At 38.3% G+C, this 19,578-nt stretch overlaps 1 protein-coding gene across 1 annotated transcript in view; it reads left to right on the top strand.

Annotated features, from left to right (window-relative positions):
* The window catches only part of LOC143245615 (A disintegrin and metalloproteinase with thrombospondin motifs adt-1-like), a 38,668-nt gene that overhangs the window by 4,020 nt on the left and 15,070 nt on the right, over positions 1-19,578 (top strand). The window contains exons 2-10 of the mRNA XM_076491970.1: positions 4,534-4,652; positions 6,332-6,500; positions 8,491-8,668; positions 10,146-10,351; positions 13,098-13,181; positions 13,338-13,465; positions 13,769-13,818; positions 14,918-15,059; positions 16,117-16,257. Coding sequence (XP_076348085.1) covers positions 4,534-4,652; positions 6,332-6,500; positions 8,491-8,668; positions 10,146-10,351; positions 13,098-13,181; positions 13,338-13,465; positions 13,769-13,818; positions 14,918-15,059; positions 16,117-16,257 — 1,217 coding nt within the window. The remainder of the gene's footprint in view (positions 1-4,533; positions 4,653-6,331; positions 6,501-8,490; positions 8,669-10,145; positions 10,352-13,097; positions 13,182-13,337; positions 13,466-13,768; positions 13,819-14,917; positions 15,060-16,116; positions 16,258-19,578) is intronic.

The raw sequence follows: 19,578 nt of genomic DNA, 5'->3' as shown, positions 1-19,578 counted from the left end.
TGTAGTTTTGTGCTTAATTTCACACATTCGTTCTATCTTCTCAAAGTTTCTAATTTTGGAACTACAAGCATATATATAGAAAGTTTCTAGTTTTATTTGTAAAAAACAAACTAACGTCAAAACATAGGAAAAACTATTTGATATGGCTTTCTAGTTTTATATCTATCAAAGTCACTATCTGAGTAAGTTTCTTCATAAGGATTAGGTAGGAATATCTGTATTATTTTACAGTCTTAAGCTTACATATTTAATGTTTATTATTTCAGAGCTCGGCTGTAACTTGAAACGTTTTCCATGTGGCTTTGATATTATCATTCTATAGTGATTTACTAATCCGACAGGCAGCCAAGAATTCGTGTTGGCATCAAGTAAATATTTTACAACTGGAAAATCAACAGTATTTATATTTCTTGTGGACATAGAATCTTCTACAGTGACTACATTTTCCATCAAATAATTTATTTCGCTAACGTAAGCTGTTTTCATAATTACTTTACATTTATGTAGCCAAGAGGCTTTGCCACAAGTACCTCAAGAAATAAGAACAATTGAACTTTTACTTAAAATATAATCTATTTAAAACTAGAAATCCTGTGTATTGAATTTAACAAAATATCTGTAACCACACTTTTAGAAGTCTAGTTTGTGTTTGAAAATATTTCTCTGATGTTAAGACCTTCGAACAGAAAGAAGATTCCAATGATGACATATTTATCTTCCATATTCGTCTCCACTTTCTAATTCGACTAGATGAAACTAAATGATACTCATCAATTTTACCTACAGGTGCCGAGCTTTATCGTACAGTCTTTGTTATTCAGTCCAAAATGTATCCGTGTTTTGTTTAGCTATTAATTTTGTCCATAAAACTTTAAAATTTTGCTGTGATTTCTTTACTTATTTTACTTTTTACTGTACATGAAGAAATAATTGCTGATAAACGTGTTTACGAAATTATATCTTAATACCGCAAGTCAAACTTTATATGTATAACCATTTATATTGACCAGCAATTCCAGACGTTGGAAGTAAGAGCTGTTATTTGGAACACATTGGCACGTGCGAATGGATTTTATTTTACCACTTCTGTATGGGGTGTTGTTACTTGGAATCGGTAGAGCTTCCAGTTCTGAAAATGTAAGTTTCGTTTTACCGTAACGACTAAAATAATAATTAAAAAAATGAAAGTTCGTTCATTGATTGGTCGAACGTATTTTATAACCTAATACATTGAACAGACACGACGTTGTTATATATTTTTAACACTGTGTATGGCAAGGTGGTTAAGGTGCTCGACTCGCAGTCTGAGGGTCGTGGGATCGAATCCTCCTTTCGCCAAATATACTCGCCCTTTCAGCTATAAGAATATTATAATGTTACGGTCAATCTCCCTATTAGTTGGTAAAATGTAGCCCAAGAGTTGGCGGTGACTGATGATGAATAGCTGCCTTCCCTCTAGTCTTACACTGCTAAATTAGGGATTGCTAGCGCAGATAGCCATTCTGTAGTTTTGCGTGAACTTTAAAATAAGATAACATCGTACGTATATTCACTGCTGGCCAAACTTTTAAGTCCAATGAACATAAAAAAAAAAGATATGCATTTTACGTTGTTAGACTCAACCAATTGTTTGAGTAGAGCTTCGAAAGATAAAATTAAGAAAAGAGAAAATAAAAAAAAAACTTTTTAGCATTTAATTTAAATGTGAATACTATGAAATTAGTCTAAATACTAGCTGGTCAAAGTTTAAGACCATAATGAAACGAAGCGTTAATCGGCAAACACGTAACGAGATTTAGTCATTTGTGTTCAAGCATTAGCGTTGTCAACATCTCCCACTGACATCTCCTGTGTTACATTGGGTAAAAACATGGCAAAGGCTAAAAAGTTGACAGAGTTTGAACGTGGCAGAATTGTCGAGTTATAAAAACAAGGTCTCTCTCAACGTGTCATCACTGGTGAGATTGGGTGTAGTAAAACTGTTGTTGTAAATTTATTAAAAGACCCTGAGGGATACGACACGAGAATTTTAAGTGGTCGGCTTATAAAAATTTCGCCGGCGTTGAGCAGGAGGATTCGATGGATTGTTTGGCAAGACACCAGCCGATCGTCGAACCAGATTAAGGCTCTTACGGACGCAGAATGCAGCTTGAGAACAAGCCGGTATCTGCGAGAGGAAGGCTTTAAAAGTCGTAAACGTCTTCAAAGGCCACGCTTTCTTACACACCACGAAACAGCTCGGTTAAAATTTGCTGAAAAGCACCAAACATGGGACGTAGAAAAGTGGAAGAAGGTTTTGTTCTCTGATGAGAAAAAATTTACCCTGGATGATCCAGATGGCTTCCAACGTTACTGGCACGATAAGGATATCCCACCGGAGACATTTTCTACACGACACAGTGGAAGAGGTTCCATCATGATCTGGGATGCTTTCTCCTTCCATGGAACAATGAAGCTTCAGATTATACAGGGGCGTCAAACAGTAGCTGGCTACTGTTGGAGAGAACATCCTTATTGACTGAATGCCCTCGCTTGTGTGGAAATTATTGGATTTTTCAGTAGGATAAAGGACTTTTTCATGGCGAATAACGTAATTCTTTTGGACCGTCCAGCGTGTTCGCCCGAAGTGAGCCCTATTGAAAATATTTGGGGGTGGATGGCAAGGGAAATCTATAGAAATGGAAGTCAATTTCAAACAGTGCATGATCTTCGTGAAGCCATCTTCACCACTTGGAATAACATTCCAGCCAGCCTTCTGTAAACGCTTATATCGATCATGCCAAAGCGAATGTTTGTAGTTTTTCGCAAAGACAGCCGTTCAACTCACTACTGAGACCTCTTGTTGGGCATTTCGTAACCTGTTTAGGACTTCTTTTTGATATGGTCTTAAACTTTTGACCAGCTTGTATTTAGGCTAATTTCATAGTGTTCACATTTTCCATATTAAATGCTAAAAAGTGTTTTTATTTTTATTTTCCAGTTTCTTATTTTCATCTTTCGAAGCTCTAGTCAAATAAGTGGTTGAGTCTAACAACGCAAAATGCATATTTTTTCTTTATGTTCATTGGCCTTAAGATTTTGGCCACCAGTGTGTAGTTTCATTGCATTCTTCATTATACGTCTTTGATTTCGCGTAATAGTTCGTCTTTAGTTTTTACAATCATTAACAGGTGGCGAAATTTTGATATATGCACACGTTAACATGTAAAGGAGGATGTCTTTATGAAACATAAGCTTTAATTTTTAAAACTGTGAATGTCTTAAAGTCGCTAACTTTTGATTATTTCTGCTGCTTTGTTCGAAGCTAAGCATGAAGATACACTACAGGATGTTTGTACTGTACCCACCTAGAGTATGGAAACTCAGTTTTTAATGTTAATAGTCTGCAAATGTTCCGATGAGCCACTTGAGGAGGGGAGGGGGAACTTTCACTAAATTCCTGTATGTAGTGCATGAATTATTACAGAAAAGCTCCATAGGTGGCACCTATATGTGTCTGAGAGTGCTCGCAGTGTTACTACAATTCATAATATAAAATCATACGTCTGTAACTATGGTCAATGTGACAGGTAAAAAATGTTAAGTTATCTTATGATGCAAATATTTTTGTTTGTTTTTTGAATTTTGCGCAAAGCTACACGAGGTCTATCTGCGCTAGCCGTCCCTAATTTAACAGTGTAAGACTAGAGGGAAGGCAGCTAGTCATCTCCACCCACAGCGACCTCTCTTGAACTACTCTTTTACTAACGAACAGTGGGATTGATCGTAACATTATAACGCTCCCACGGCTGAAAAATCGAGCATGTTTGGTGTGACGGGGATCCGAACTCGCGACCCTCAGATTACGAGTCGTACGCGTTAACCCACCTGGCCAAGTCAGGCCTAAATATTTTTGAAGTGCAAATACAGGAGGTAAAATTTTACTTTTATTCGAAACAAGCACTTGGCCTTACTATTGACGAACTTTATTTGAACTACCTTGGTTTGTTTGCAGTTAAGCAGAAAGCTATACAAAGGGCTATCTGTGTTATGCCCACCATGGATATCTAAACCTGGTTTCTAGCGTTGTAAGTCTGCAGACGATATATACCACTGTGTAAGGGAAAGTGGTCTAACTAACTTGGATCTGTTTCAAAGTCATCGGAACTTACTTATTATCAAATTTCAAAAATATCTGAAGAAGCTCAAGCTTTATTATCTTAATTTATTCTGATAGACTGCCAATTTTTATTGAAGTGTCTCCATACAATTCCTAAATATGCTTGTTAGTCCTAACTCTCTAAGGCTGCTAACGTAATATTTGCTGACTTAAACTCTCAGTCACATGCATTTAACCACTGATCTTACCAACGCTTCTAAAAGATTTCAAGTCCATTCTATCACAACAGAATCTAGTTCAATTTGTAAATATTTCTGAAACCAAAAATCAGGATTTTGCAAAATATTAAGCCTAACTTACTCGCCATTTAAATTTAAATATTTTGTCAGAAGACGTGCTTTCTATTCACTTTAAATATTGCCTTTTATTGACAGCCCTGGAAGAGCCTTCATAAACTGATGAATGAGGATGAGCTTAAACAGCTCTTCTCCATAAGTAAACTTGAGGATGATGTCAACGGAGGATTATCGACCAAAGGTCAGTATCAAAATCTGTAATTTACTGGTGTGACATTGAAATACTTGTGAAGATTTTTTATTCTTTGAGGTTAGCTGAACAGGTCAATGGAACCGACAGAAACAAAATGGTGGGTATTTAGATTATGTCCGAAGGGAGTCCAAGTTTGTAATTTACTAGTGTGGCATTGAAATACTTATGAAAATTTATTATTTGACATTAGCTGGACAGGTCAATGGAACCGACAGAAACAAAATGGTGGGTATTTAGATTATGTCCGAAGGGAGTCCAAGTTTGTAATTTACTAGTGTGTCATTGAAATACTTATGAAAATTTTATTATTTGACATTAGCTGGACAGGTCAATGGAACCGACAGAAACAAAATGGCGGGTATTTAGATTATGTCCGAAGAGAGTGTTTATGCATACATAGAGGATAAACGAAGGTTTTTATGTATGCAAGAAACATGTCATTGTGGCTTATTTGAACAGTCTGGTTATAGCAGAATTCCACTTCATGGAGGTTTTGATTGTGTTTGAATATTTTTTAGTTTTTACAGCATTGTTTCTGAAATACATAAAAAAAACTAATCTGCCACAGAATCAAACCAAAACACGGAATGTTTTCACCACTTCCCGTAAAGCCTCAGCTATAGATGCTTGTTTGAACAATAATTGTTAATAGAACACCGCACAGGAAGTGCTTCAGAACATATTTTATGCAATACTGATTGGTTAAGAACTAAAACACGTCATTCATAAGTCACCAATGTGAGGTCTAGCATGACCAAGTGGTTAAAGTATTCACTCGAAATCTGAGAGTCAAAGGTTCGAATCCTTCTCTCACCAAACATACTCGCACTGTCAGTTGTAGGAGCGTTATAATATGACGTTCAATCCTATTATTCGTTGTTAAAAAGTAGCCCATGAATTGGCGGTAGATGTTAATGACTAGCTGTCTTCTCTCTTGTCTTACACTACAAAAATAGAGACGGCTAGCGCAGATAGCCCTCCAGTAGCTTTGCGCAAAATTCAAAAACAAACAACAATCTGAAGGTTTAATGTGAATATAAAAGGTTAACTTACCCTGTTTAAGAAGTATGCACATAATTTTGTTTTATTCTTTTTACATGTTTTATAATCCGCTAAACACCGGGCTTCATTTTATCTGAGCCTACCTATAGGTCATGAGGTCATTCTGAATAAGTGCTTTGTTAATGCGCTTGTCTCGATCTGAGCCATTCGTTTATAATTTTTTTTTTATATTAACCAGTTATTTATTTTTGATATTCTCTTACATTATTTTTATATCTTTAGGCTAAACAAGATTAGTCAGTCGTTCTGTTTCATAATTACATTGTAACAAATAAACAAAAAATACTACTAAAAATAAACTTAGAGTGGTCATCACAGCGACCTTTTTGATCCCAAAGATATCCCTGGATCTTGGATGATTCAATAAATTCAGCTGCAGGGGAAGTTTATTATTGCCTGGTTTCTCTTCAAATTTTAAATTTTCTTAAAACGAAGAAACGTAATATTGATTCATGCTATATTTCAGTACCGAACTACGACGTGGTTTTTGTTCGAATGCGCAGAAGCAAAGACCCAACAGATCTATTTGACATCATTCGCCCAGAGCGCTACCTAAACGACAATGAAGATTTCGAAATAGCTTACCAGATGGAGTTATTTGGTCAACAAGTGGACCTGAAGCTTCGAAAAAAACGTACACTTGATATCACCAAACTTACGGATTGTGAAGACAACCGAAAATGGAGAAGAGTTTTTGAGCGTTCCCGCCAAAAATTGTCACTACCAAGGAAGCAGTAGAAACAAAAACATTACTGCCGCATTAAGTCATTACGACGAAACCAGGGGCTTGGTGAGATGTACAAATACTTTGTTCTTTTTTCTGTGACAAGCGTGTTTTTCTGTTTTAATATACATACTTTAAATTACGATAGGTGTCTAAAGTAGTTTCGCTTTGGATACTTGAATTCAGTGGCTAAACTTTGATTTCAAAAGTAGGGGCTACTGACCGCGAATTTTTGTTAGCTCTATTGGCAGCCAATTTACTGACCACTGGTAATGCAAATAACTATTGATAAAAAAAACAAACAAATAGTATAATTTCCAATGTGAAGGAAACATCATATTTACCATCGTTTGAAAAGTACTGAGGTACGACCCCATGTCTACGTGATAATTACACATATGTTAAAATTGACAGTTAAAACTGACCATCAACAAATTTTCGATTGCCACTAGAGTTTGCTTGGATAGATCACTGGTCTATTTTCAACAGCACCTTTTGTTATAAAGTGGAAATTACAATGAAAATTATTCGTGCAAATCTGGCTTAGCCCGGCATGGCCAGGTGGTTAAGGCACTCGACTCGTAATCCGAGAGTCGCGGGTTCGAATCTCCTTCACACCAAACATTCAAGCTCTTTCAACCGTGGGGGGCGTTATAATGTAACGGTCAATTCCACTATTCGTTGGTAAAAGAGTAGCTCAAGAGTTGGCGGTGGGTGATGATAACTAGCTGCCTTCCATCTAGTCTTACACTGCTAAATTTGGGACGGCTAGCATAGATAGCCCTCGTGCAGTTTTACGCAAAATTCAAAACAAACCAAAATATCTGGCTTCCCTCTCCTGTCAGCAAATTAATATAATACACTTAACCGTCGCCACCCGCTAGTACAGCGGCAAGTCTACGGATTTACAACGTTAAAATCAGGGGTTCAATTCCCCTCGGTAGGCTCAGCAGATAGCCCGATGTGGCTTTGCTATAAGCAAACACACACACTTAACCGTCAATAACGTACATACATAATTTAAGTATAGTGAGGTATCTGTTGGTCCAAATAGGCCCTCCAATTCAGTTTTTAAATTATAAAATAAAACATAAAACATTCAACACCGATCCATATAATTTCAATATTTATCAGGCTTTATCTTAAAGTTTTCGCAAAGTTACATCAGCAGTCTAAGACGAGAGGGAAGGCAGCTAGTCATCACTACCCACCGCCAGCTCTTGGGTTATTCTTTTACCAACGAATAGTGGGATTAACCGTGACTTATAACGCCCCCGCGGCTAAAAGGGTGAGAATGTTTGTTGAAACAAGGAATCCCAACCTGTGGCCCTCAGACTACGAGTTGAGCGCCTAACCGCCTGGCCATGCTGAGCCTCTTCATGCCATCCTGCATTACTGTGTCAAGTTGTGTTGATTTAGTAATTTTTTCCGAAATTAGATGGGGTTACAATCCCTAACCCCCATCTTAACCTTCCTCGTGTCATCCTGTATCAGTGTGTCAAGTTTGGTGCTGGTTGATCAGGAAATATAGAAACGTGGAAGGAACAGATATAAACGCATATTGAAGTGCATATAGATTTAGAAATTAGTCAGTGCCTCAGGCGATACAAGGGGTAAACAACTCAGTCAGAGAACATTTATGTTTTACACTTAGCCGTTCGTATAAATTCATCACTTAGAATTTCTGTCCAAATGGGAAGTATGCACTAAGCAGCATATACTCTCTATGATACCATTAGATAAATACTGGGACTTCTGTCTAAGTTATAACGCCCCTCTGGACTTGACGTACAGTGCGTTTTCATGACATAACACGGTCTCAACCTTAGACCTAGTGACACCCAGTCATAACCAGTAGCCGCAAAATAGAATATATTTCAAAGTTATGTCGTTCCAGGGCGAATTAGACATTAAAGTTTTCTTAATTTGTAAAAGAGAGTATATATGGAACATGGCCCTGCAAGTTAGATTAATGTATGTATTTAGATTTTTTTTTATCAGACAACTTAATGGCACCTTAGTCTAAGCTGTTCTAATAATTGAAACAACTTTACAGACGGGGTTACTGTTTTTGCCCAACCATGTTGTGAGGATAAGACCGGTACCCCTTCGGCTTAGGCGTATGTTGGGGAAAAGACTGGTACCCAAAGACGAATCTCTCGGCCCCAATGACGAGGTTGTTGCTCATATCGTCACTCACGAAGACGAAGCAGAGTCCACGCTTACCGCTGATGGTATGTTTATTATTTATTCCAATGAAGGAAAGTAAATATATCTTGTAAATAAATAATAAAAAGTATAAATTATATTTTGATCACATGAACCTGACTTCACGAAAATGTTTAAGAGACTTTGTTTTGAAAGGTCTAGTATTAACTAGTTACTTGAGTAAGGTGACTACTTTAACTAGTTACTTGAGTAAGGAGCCAACTTTAACTAGTTACTTGAGTAAGGTGCCAACTTTAACTAGTTACTTGAGTAAGGTGCCAACTTTAACTAGTTACTTGAGTAAGGTGACAACTTTAACTGGTTATTGAGTAAGGTGACAACTTTAACTAGTTACTTGAGTAAGGTGCCAACTTTAACTGGTTACTTGAGTAAAGTGCCAACTTTAACTAGTTACTTGAGTAAGGAGCCAACTTTAACTAGTTACTTGAGTAAGGTGCCAACTTTAACTAGTTATTTGAGTAAGGTGCCAACTTTAACTAGTTACTTGAGTACGGTGCCAACTTTAACTGGTCACTTGAGTAAGGTGCCAACTTTAACTAGTTATTTGAGTAAGGTGCCAACTTTAACTAGTTACTTGATTACGGTGCCAACTTTAACTGGTTACTTGAGTAAGGTGACAACTTTAACTGGTTACTTGAGTAAGGTGACAACTTTAACTAGTTACTTGAGTAAGGAGCCAACTTTAACTGGTTACTTGAGTAAGGTGCCAACGTTAACTAGTTACTTGAGTAAGGTGACAACTTTAACTTTAAGTTACTTGAGTAAAATTTCTATTGTCACGTTTAGTAGATTCTGTAAATTATTTATTATTAAATATTTATCATTATTTTATCTTCAATTTAACACTTTAAATGGCCAGGCATGGTCAGGTAGGTTAAGGCGTTCGACTCGTAATCTGAGGATCGCGAGTTCAAATCCCCGTCGCACCAAACATGCCCGCCCTTTCAGCCGTTGGGGCATTATAATGTTACGGTCAATCCCATTATTCGTTAGTAAAGGAGTAGCCCAAGAGTTGGCTATGTGTGGCGATGACTAGCTGCCTTCCTTTTAGTCTTACACTGCTAAATTAGGAACGGCTAGCGCAGATAGCCCTCGAGTAGCTTTGTGCGAAATTCAAAACAAACAAACAAACAAACTTAAACTAGCCTTAAGTTTGATTTGTAGTAGTGCCAAGTGTTTTGTTTTGTTTCTATCATCATGGTAGCTATTACTTATAATTATTAGGAAGTTCCATTTTTACAAATTTTGTAGAGGGCAGTTGGAATGATCAACACTTTTTGTTAACTTAAACTGTGCTGTAAGATCTTAACTCGTTGGGAAGCTTTTGGTCAGTTTTTGTTTTATCTTACAGAGTTTGTGTTCCAAGCTGTTATGAGGAATTGGCTGAACCAGTGTTGTTTATTTGCTTATTTATTCTGTAAAAACTCCTGTTTTAAGGCTTCAGTTTGACAATAATTCACCTTCACTTCCTCCTTCTTTTAGAAATACGACTCGATGACGAGCTCGTCCTGCCAGAATTTGAAAACGAAGGATATGAGAACGAGGTTAATGACGTCACGAAGAGGGAAAGTGAAGATACAAAAATTGAATTAGCTGTTTTTCTTGACAAAAAAGCTTACGATATTTTTATGCCTTTCTCGAAAACCGAAGAGCAGCTGAGAGACATAATTCTAGGATTTGTCAACCAAGTATAGTGAATTAATTTCGTATTTATTAACATTTTAATTTCATCAGAATTTCGTATACATTGAGAATATTCAGTTTGGTGTTAAAGGTAGATAAATAGGAGGCCCTGGATGGCCAGGTGGGTTAAGTCGTTGGACTCGTAATCCGAGGGTCGCGGGTTCGAATCCCTGTCACACCAAACATGCTCGTCCTTTAAGCCGTGAGGACGTTATAATGTGACGGTTAGTCCCACTATTCGTTGGCAAAAGGGTAGCCCACGAGTTGACGGTGGGTGGTGATGACTAGCTGCCTTCCTCTAGCTTTACACTGCTAAATTAGGGACGGTTAGCACAGATAGCTCTCATGTAGCTTTGAGCGAAATTCAAAACAAACCAAACAAAGATAAAGAGTTTAATATTAATCAAAAATCACAAAGTTAATTCTGGTTTGCAATAAACTATAACAATTATTACTCAAGAAGCTGACGATATAAATTAGGTCTAACTATTAGTATGTCTGTCGTATCCCAGTCGGCTAGCCCACACAGCCCTTGAGTAGCTTTGCGCTCAATTTATCTTATCAAAATGCCTCGTCAGCACTGGATACAGTAGATATAGTGGGGTTCAGATATCGCTATTGTAATTAAGATATCGCTATAAATCAGTTTTCTCATAAAAGGTTAATGTGTTGTGGCTTTAATAATGTTCTAAAGCGTCTATCTCTATTGTTGATGTGAAAGAATACCGTACTTGAGTGGCGGCCTCTGTGGAGGCATTTGTCTTAGAAGTTTAGGACAATGTTGCGGATTGGTGGAACAGGCGTTACAAGTAATATTAAGACCTTGAAGAAACGACGTCCGCGCACTACATTACATATTACAGTATTCGCAGTATTACGTATCTTAACCGTACAGTGTAATTATTTAACAGTTATACGTAGCCATCAATTTCAATTATTTCTAAAGTCTTACCAAAAGTATTTTCCGAAATCAGTCTTGACTGAAACTTATACCAGTAGAAATACCACTGATCATAAAACAGTTGCCCTTCGAATTACTTGCTTGCTTGTTTTCGAATTTCGCACAAAGCTACTCGAGGGCTATCTGTGCTAGCCGTCCCTAATTTAGCAGTGTAAGACTAGACGGAAGGCAGCTAGTCATCACCACCCACCGCCAACTCTTGGGCTACTCTTTTACCAACGAATAGTGGGATTGACCGTCACATTATACACCCCCACGGCTGGGAGGGCGAGCATGTTTAGCGCGACGCGGGCGCGAACCCGCGACCCTCGGATTACGAGTCGCACGCCTTACGCGCTTGGCCATGCCAGGCCCCTTCAAATTAGAATGACATCTTCACTTTCTGTTGATGCTGGATAAATGATCAAAACTGAATAACGCCTAATAATTTCTTACTCAAAGTAAGCCCAGCAATGCCAAGAATCAGCCCCACCGAGTCTTTTTTTGTGTGTTTTTTTAGAAACTACACACTTTTTTAAAACCCCGGTCGGAAAACCGATCCCTCTAGGCGTCGCGCCAAATTTTCAAATATTATGTCCTAGATGGCGCTGATTGGTAGAAATAAACTTCTTAACTGTTGGTGAATCTTTTTGTCAGATCTGAAATCCTTGAAGCATGTACAATTATCCAGTTCTATATAGCAATAATGGTTTTGGAGGTTGCACTGTTTCCATCTTCTCCAGAATCAGAGTCATAACCTTGTTTTCTTCTAATATAATTTATATTATATATTTATTGTTCGTTCTCGAAACAAGTAAATTCTTAGCTCCACCTCTCGGGCATTTTCTCCACTCGTTTGTTTGTTTTAATTTTTTTTTTCAAAGCTATGTAAAGATTTTTCTGTTAATAGTAATTCCTGATTTGTAACTTATAAATTATAGGGCAGGAAACTAGTTTAGAGCATCTACCGCCAACCGTTAGGCTACTCTTGTTTCATCAAATAGTGGAATTTTAATTTTACATTTGTAGTCCACTCAACTGTCCTTCTTATTACACTTCTTTCTCCACTTTCAACGTCATTTCTTCACTTCCAATTAACAAGATTTGTTTTCTTGAAGCATTAATGTTAAGTATCATCTACAAACACTGTAAGTCAAGCAATCTCCTTTATTTCTATGTTTATCTTCCTGACAAGTCAGGCCCGGCATGGCCAGGTGGGTTAAGGAATTCGACTCGTAATATGAGGGACGCGAATTCGAATCTCTGTCACACTAAACATGCTCGCCCTTTCAGCCTTGGGGGCGTTATTGAGTTACGGTCGATCCCACTATTCGTTGGTGAAAGAGTAGCCCAAGAGTTGACGGTGGGTGATGATGACAAACTGCTTCCCCTCTAGTCTTGCACTGCTAAATTAGGGACGGCTAGAGCAGATAGCACTCGTTTACCTTTGCGCGAAATTCCAAAACAAACAAACCATATCCTGACAAGATAGTTCACAGATTTTACTGATAAGTATATTTTTTAAACTGGAATAGAAGCTTTTTAGATTACATTATTGGATTAGGGTTACGTAGTCTGGCGACTTCAATCCGTTCTGGGCTTTGACGTGTTTGTTTTTTTCATAAATTTGAGTCGGATTTTTGCGACCGGGGGTCTTAAAATAAACGGTGAATAGAATAGCTATTGTATTACTTGTGGCTGCGTCTTTAGTTTTCTACAGAAATCCAGTCAGTTTATCATAGCTTAACAAACTACAAAATGCTTTAAAAGATCTTCAGTTTGCTTTTTATCATCTTTTTTATTTTTTGTAGATGCAAGCAATTTATCTTCATCCTTCACTGGGCAAAGCTGTCTATATTGTTCTGGTGTACCTGGAAATTCAATCATCCGCTCCGGTAATGTATATCTTTCATTTATCTTCCACATATTTGTTTGTGTCACAAGCTCGCAGTGTCATAAGGATAAAATGAATTTCTAGGCTTTCTTAACCGACGAAAACACTGTTCTTTAAACACTTTGTTCATATGATATTTTATCTGTTCCTCGTTTAGGCAGGATTGGATAATCTGGACGGAGACCGCGTGGATGTGCTACGCAAATTCTGTGTATATCAAAAAGACAAAAATCAAATAAATGACGACAATGACAAACATTGGGACATTGCTATGTTTCTGACTGGGTAAGATGTCATTTTATCGTTTGGTTATATGCACAGAACATGATATTAACGAAGTGTATTATATTTCCTTCGTGTGTTAAGCCTAATTATGTAGTGTTAAGCCTAATTATGTAGAATTTTAAGCAAACAAAATATTTATGAAGATTAAAAGTAGTTATTTAAATTTAGGAGCTTTTTATTTCGTGGCACTCAAACAGAAGATATTAAATTTATTATTTATAGATTGCTAATATGTTAAATTATAATTGACAAGCTATGTGTTTAAAACCTTTCTTTACAATATGATTTATATATTTTCAACAGACATAATCTCTACGTTAAAACTGGGGATAAAAAGTCTTTTGAGACGATGGGTAAGTACGTTTATCAAGCTGATTTTAAACTTTCTTACCAAAATCCGAAATATTCGATTCGAAGAGTGTAATAATATCGAGGGCTTTATCAAGAACGATTAACTTACGATAATGTATTGGCATATCAATAGTGCAATGCATTCACGGCAGACTTTTTTTTTTGTTGTACGTATCATAAGAAAGATAGTTCACAAAAAGAGCGTAGTAATAAAACCCTTAACATTTCAAAAAGGAGCTTTGAATGCTCTCCATAGAAGAGAAAACGTCGCACGAAGATGTGAAAGATATGACTGCAAAAGATGAACTCGGGCAGGAGTTGTATGTTATTTGTTTAACCTGTTTTGAGTACTTACAGTTCTGTTTCAGTGGGCGTGTTGGCGAGGACACTCGACTCCAAACCTGCAGGTCGCGACTTCGAATCCCATCACTTCAAATGTTCGCTCTTTCAGCAGTAAGGGCGTTATAACATGAACTTGTTATTACGTTTTCTTCTTTTCCCGGTCAATCCATCTTCAACCTTTTTAACACTCAGTCTAAACAAGCCAAAACACATGGTTCTGACACGTCAATTTCCCAAAAGGCGTAGAAGGGCAGCTGAAGAGGTCACCTCTTTTAACCTATCGCGCCATTACAGAGTAACGTGTTTTTTGGTATTCAGTCAGCAGACATTAAAATGACGTCACATTTGTACAGTCGTGACGTACGTAAAACAAGCAATCTCAGATGGCGATCGTCTTGAAAATCCTTACATTGGCCAGTTAAAACTGATTCCAAGCATTTACTTGTTTAAAATTGCATTGTTTTTTTCCCTTCCGTAAGTACTCTTTTATCAACCGATTTTTTCTTAAGTTGTCTTATAATCTTTACTTCCTTCAAAACTCTTTAACTGACTGCTGTCATCAAACTTGACTCCAAATGTAATTTGTTTCATAAGCGTTATAATTCTGCTTCTGTCCAGACTCTTTCATCAACTATACTCTTCAAAGTTGGTTGAAATATGTTTTATATTCTCAATTTTTTTCATGGCTGTCATCGTTAAAACTCTTTTCTCTTCAAGCAAACTCCTCCACTGACTTTCTTCTTTTGACCCTTGACCTAGGACTCGCTCCAACTGGAGGTGTGTGTAAGATGAGCGCAGGGTGTTTCATAAGCGAATTCGGTGTCACGAGTGAGCTGGGAAAACCATACCCTTCTTGTGGATTTTTGGCCACTTATGTAGCGGCTCACGAAATGGCCCACAAGTGAGTAGCTCGGATGTATATACATTATAACCATGATGTTTTAAACCAAAACAAAACGCATTAAAATTAAACAAAATACGTTATAAATTATTAAAAAAGGGCACAAGCTACAAAGTGGGATTATAAAATGTATCCTAGGTTTTGGAGGTGACTGCACAAGTGAGACCCACATTGCGGTGGGGATACACCGTCTATCAGTTTTTAACCTCGAGTTTGCTAGTCTCGCATAAGAAATAGACACAATCAGACTAGAAATTAGGAGAGCGAGATGTGGGTGCTCAAGCCCACAACGTCCCACATCTACATTACCCTTCACTTCCTGCAGACAGTTGCGGGAAGGTGACTGCTCTCCCAAGTTAAAATACGTATAAGAAAAAGATAAACATAAAAAATAAAAATAATAAATAAGGTACTACAATTTGGGAATAAGTAAGATGAAACTTACTTAACTCTTGAAGTTAGCATTACTTCCCCCAATCAGGTAGAGGCATTAATTAAGACGACATTGAACACTATCAGTATACTAAGTTTATATATATACACAACACCAAACTTTATTTATAAGAGCAATCTAGCGGATGCTTTGTTCAAAATAATACCTTTCTTTTCTTACACTCTTTCTTGCTATTGTTTATTAATACTAAGCTACACAGTAGGCTATCCGAGGGGAATTGAACTCTGGGTTTCTGAGTTGAAGTGAGTCGACTTACCACTGAGGTTCAAGATGTCTTAACTCTCAAAACATTAATAATGTGATCTCTTTCAAAATGTGTTTCACGCGTCGTTTGTGTTTTGTTTAATAACTAATATATTTTATTTGAACTTTCATACAAATACGCAGTATTCTTATTTTAAAATGCGGTAGAAATTTGAATATCGCGATAATAATACAGTCCGCTGAGTGACTGTTGTAAATAGGCAATACCCGTTTACTTGCGTTTCTGAATTAAAATTGTAAACTGCTTTGAACAGAAATCAACACTGGAAAACATATCAAACCTACCTTTCGATTATTCTACGAATCACGATTTATAAATATATAAATTTTCTCCTATAGCTTGGGAATGCATCATGACGGATCGGATAAAGAAATTACTAAGAAATGCGATTCTAATGGATACATCATGTCACCAAGTCGTGGAACGTCGAAAGAAAACACGTGGTCTACATGCAGCAAAGAAGCGATGAATTCTTTTGTGTAAGTAACGTTTTTGCCTTCGTTCTCATAAAATTGTAGCGTATTTTTCATGTTGTTTTTCTCAGTTGAAGGTTGATTGATTGAATCGATTTAAAGCTATGTAATCGATTTAAAACTACGTAATCTGCGCTCTGTCCACCACGGGTACCGAAACCCGGTTTCTAGCAGTGCAAATCTACAGACGCATCGCAATGCCACTGAAGGGGCCCGGAATGACCATGTGGGTTAAGGCGTTCGACTCGTAATCTTACGGTTGCGGGTTCGAATCCTCATCGCACCAAACAAGCTTGCACTTTCAGCCGTGGGGCGTTATAAAGTTCGGTCAATCCCACTATTCGTTGGCAAAAGAATAGCTCAAGAGTTGGCGGTGGGTCGTGATGACTAGCTGCCTTCCCTCTAGTCTTGCACTGCTAAATTAGGGACGGCTCGCGCAGTTAGCCCTCATGTAGGTTTGCGCGAAATTAAAAAACAAACAAACGAAAAAATAATTTTTCTCGATAACTCTAGAATATTCTAAGGGACCCCTTTCCCCTTGTTGGAAGCACTGCCCTAAATTACTAATAGTATTGAAATTGATATAATCTCAGGAAAACAATAAAAGGAAAAGATTCTTCGACACTATGATGCCCAGAGTGCACTTGATAGGCTAATCGGAATTTCCAACGATTCCATGCACTGGTTTCTTGAAAGTAATAAAATCGAATTTACAACGCTGAAATCAGGGGTTCGATTCCGATTGGTGAACACAGCAGATATTCCGATGCAACACTGCTAAAAGAAAACACACACACAGAAACTAAATAGATAATTTTACTTTGAAACACCCCTCGGTGTGGATTCCTGTGCGTGGTGAGGGGACCTCCCAGGGAAGGTTCTATTCTTTCAGTTTACTTCCTCTGCGATCTAAACATCCACCCACGTGTCTGCCGTGCGTGGCGTCCCGTGAAGGAGAAGAGAGGATTCTGGTGGTTGAGGAGTCCAATCCTAACACACCACTTTGGCCTTGACTTTCTGTAGATGGGAGACCTTGGGGTGGCCTCCCTTGGATCAATCGGCTGGTCCATTTGGGCTAAGGTCAACCAAGTACCAGTGTTGGATATTCTCAACAGATGTTGTGAACATTGTATCTTATGCTGGTGTTTGGGTACAGTGCTTAAGAAACCCTGGCATTGCTGCAGTGTCCTTGTTTGACATTGTGGTGCGTCCCTTCGTAGGGCTCCATGGTGGGTGGGGTCAGTGGGCACTGAAATATTCCTTTTTTATAATGGATACTCCAAATAAAAACTTAAATAAAATAGTGAAAAAACAGTCTAGATGGAAAACGACCATGTCTCGAAGATTCTGAGCGGCAATCTTCAACATCTGTAACACCTGTTGTACCTCATTTTCTTATCCTACATTCTCTTTCAGACAAACCTTTAGGGCAGATGTCTCCCTTTCTCATACAGAAGGGACTAGAGGGACTTGCTGGCCCTCCAAAGTCAGTAAAGAAGCTTTGATCTGGTGACATATTGGTGGAAACATCCACATCTCAATGCAGTGACTCCTCTTGCATTAAAAGGCAATTGGAAATATACCTTTCCCCTCATGCTACTTTGATTTCATCACGAGGTAGTATTGTTGAGAGGGTTTTGAAGAACATCCCAGAGACAAAGATTCTCGCTGGTTTCTCCACCCAAGAAGTTTCTGCAGTGAGGCGTATCTCTGGATCTTCTGCAAAGATGGAATTATGGTGCCGACCAATATTTTTATTCTGACATTTACGTCACCATTTCCATCTGCCACTATCAAGGCAGGTTATCTTAATTGCATAGTACAGCCATACATTTAACACCCTTTCCGATATTTTCTGTGTCAGCGGTTCGGTCACTCAAAGACGTCATGTTGTGGCTCCTTGACTGTGATCGTTGCAGGGATCGTTCCACTTATTTTCATGCACCTAGTCAGTCCTTTACTGCTACTAATCTCTCGGTTTGCTCCCCTTCATTATTCTCCCATTTTACATGGAGGGTTGAAAATAATCCACGAGGCAGTGATCATTTTCCTATACTTTTGAGGGAGACTGGCCGTGGTCGATGCCACCTGACCCGCGTGCTCTGGTGGAAGGTGGATTAGGCAAACTAGCCCTCTTTCACTGCTCTCACAGAACTTGATCCTGCCATCATCTGTAAGCCATCAATAGACGGCTGTTTGACAGCAGTAACTGATTGTATTATACAAGCAGCTGCTCAGTGTATTCCTAAAACCTCGACACGTTGTCCACGATACCCTCGTCCGTGGTGGAATCCTGCCTGCCACATGGCACGGAAGGCTCAAAATCAGGCCTGGGATACTTTTCGTAGGTATCCAACATTCTCACACCGCATCGCTTTCCAGCAGGCTCGTGCACATGCTCAGTGGGTAAGATGTCAAAGCCAGAAGGAATCTTGGATTAAATTCACAACTGGCGTGTCTTCTACCAACAGTTCCAAAGCTATATGGGACAAGATTTGAAAGGTCAGTGGGCAGTATAATTCTGTCCCCCTTTCGATCTTGCTCTGTGATGGCCAGGAAGTAGTTGATACCCGGAGCATCGCTGATACTCCAGGTGAAAGCTTTTGCCGGATATCTAGCACTTCTGCTTTTTCCTCCACCTTCTTAGCTATCAAGACTCGAACACAGCGATCACTTGTTTCCTTTCGAGCTGACTGTTTCTAAGACTATAATTGTTCATTTACACTGGTGGAACTGAAAATGGCTCTTCATTGTTCTGGCAGTACATCGGTTGGACCTGATGATGTACACTATGAAACGCTGCGCCATCTATCTCCTGCTGCTCTTGCTATTTTTCTGATAATTTTTAACCGGATCTAACAGGAGAATGCTTTTCCTGATGCCTGGCGCCAGGCTATTGTCCTTTCTTTCTCTAAGCCTGGGAAGGATCCCAAGATTCCTTCAAATTACCGTCCAATTGCTTTGACGAGCTGTCTCTGTAAGACCTTAGAGAGGATGGTTAATGTTCGTCTTGTTTGGTTCCTCAAATCAAACAACCTTCTCTTGCCCACCCAGTGTTGGTTTCGACGACAGTGCTCCACCATGGACTTCCTGATTCGACTTGAAACATCAATTATAGAAGCCTTTTGGAACGACAATATCTTGTGTCAATATTCTTTGACACTGAGAAGGCTTATGACACAACATGGAGGTATGGCATTTAGCGAGACCTCCATACATATGGGTTGCGTGAACATTTGAACATTTTTATTAAAAAAGTTTCAATGAACAGAGATTCCAAGTTTGTAAGTGTCAGACACTTTCCCATTCTTTTCTACAGGAACTTGG

This window comes from Tachypleus tridentatus, chromosome 2 (assembly GCF_004210375.1).
Source record: "Tachypleus tridentatus isolate NWPU-2018 chromosome 2, ASM421037v1, whole genome shotgun sequence".
Taxonomy (NCBI): Eukaryota; Metazoa; Arthropoda; class Merostomata; order Xiphosura; family Limulidae; genus Tachypleus; species Tachypleus tridentatus.
Note: the sequence above shows the minus strand (reverse complement) of the source record. Positions and strands in the feature narration are given on the sequence as shown.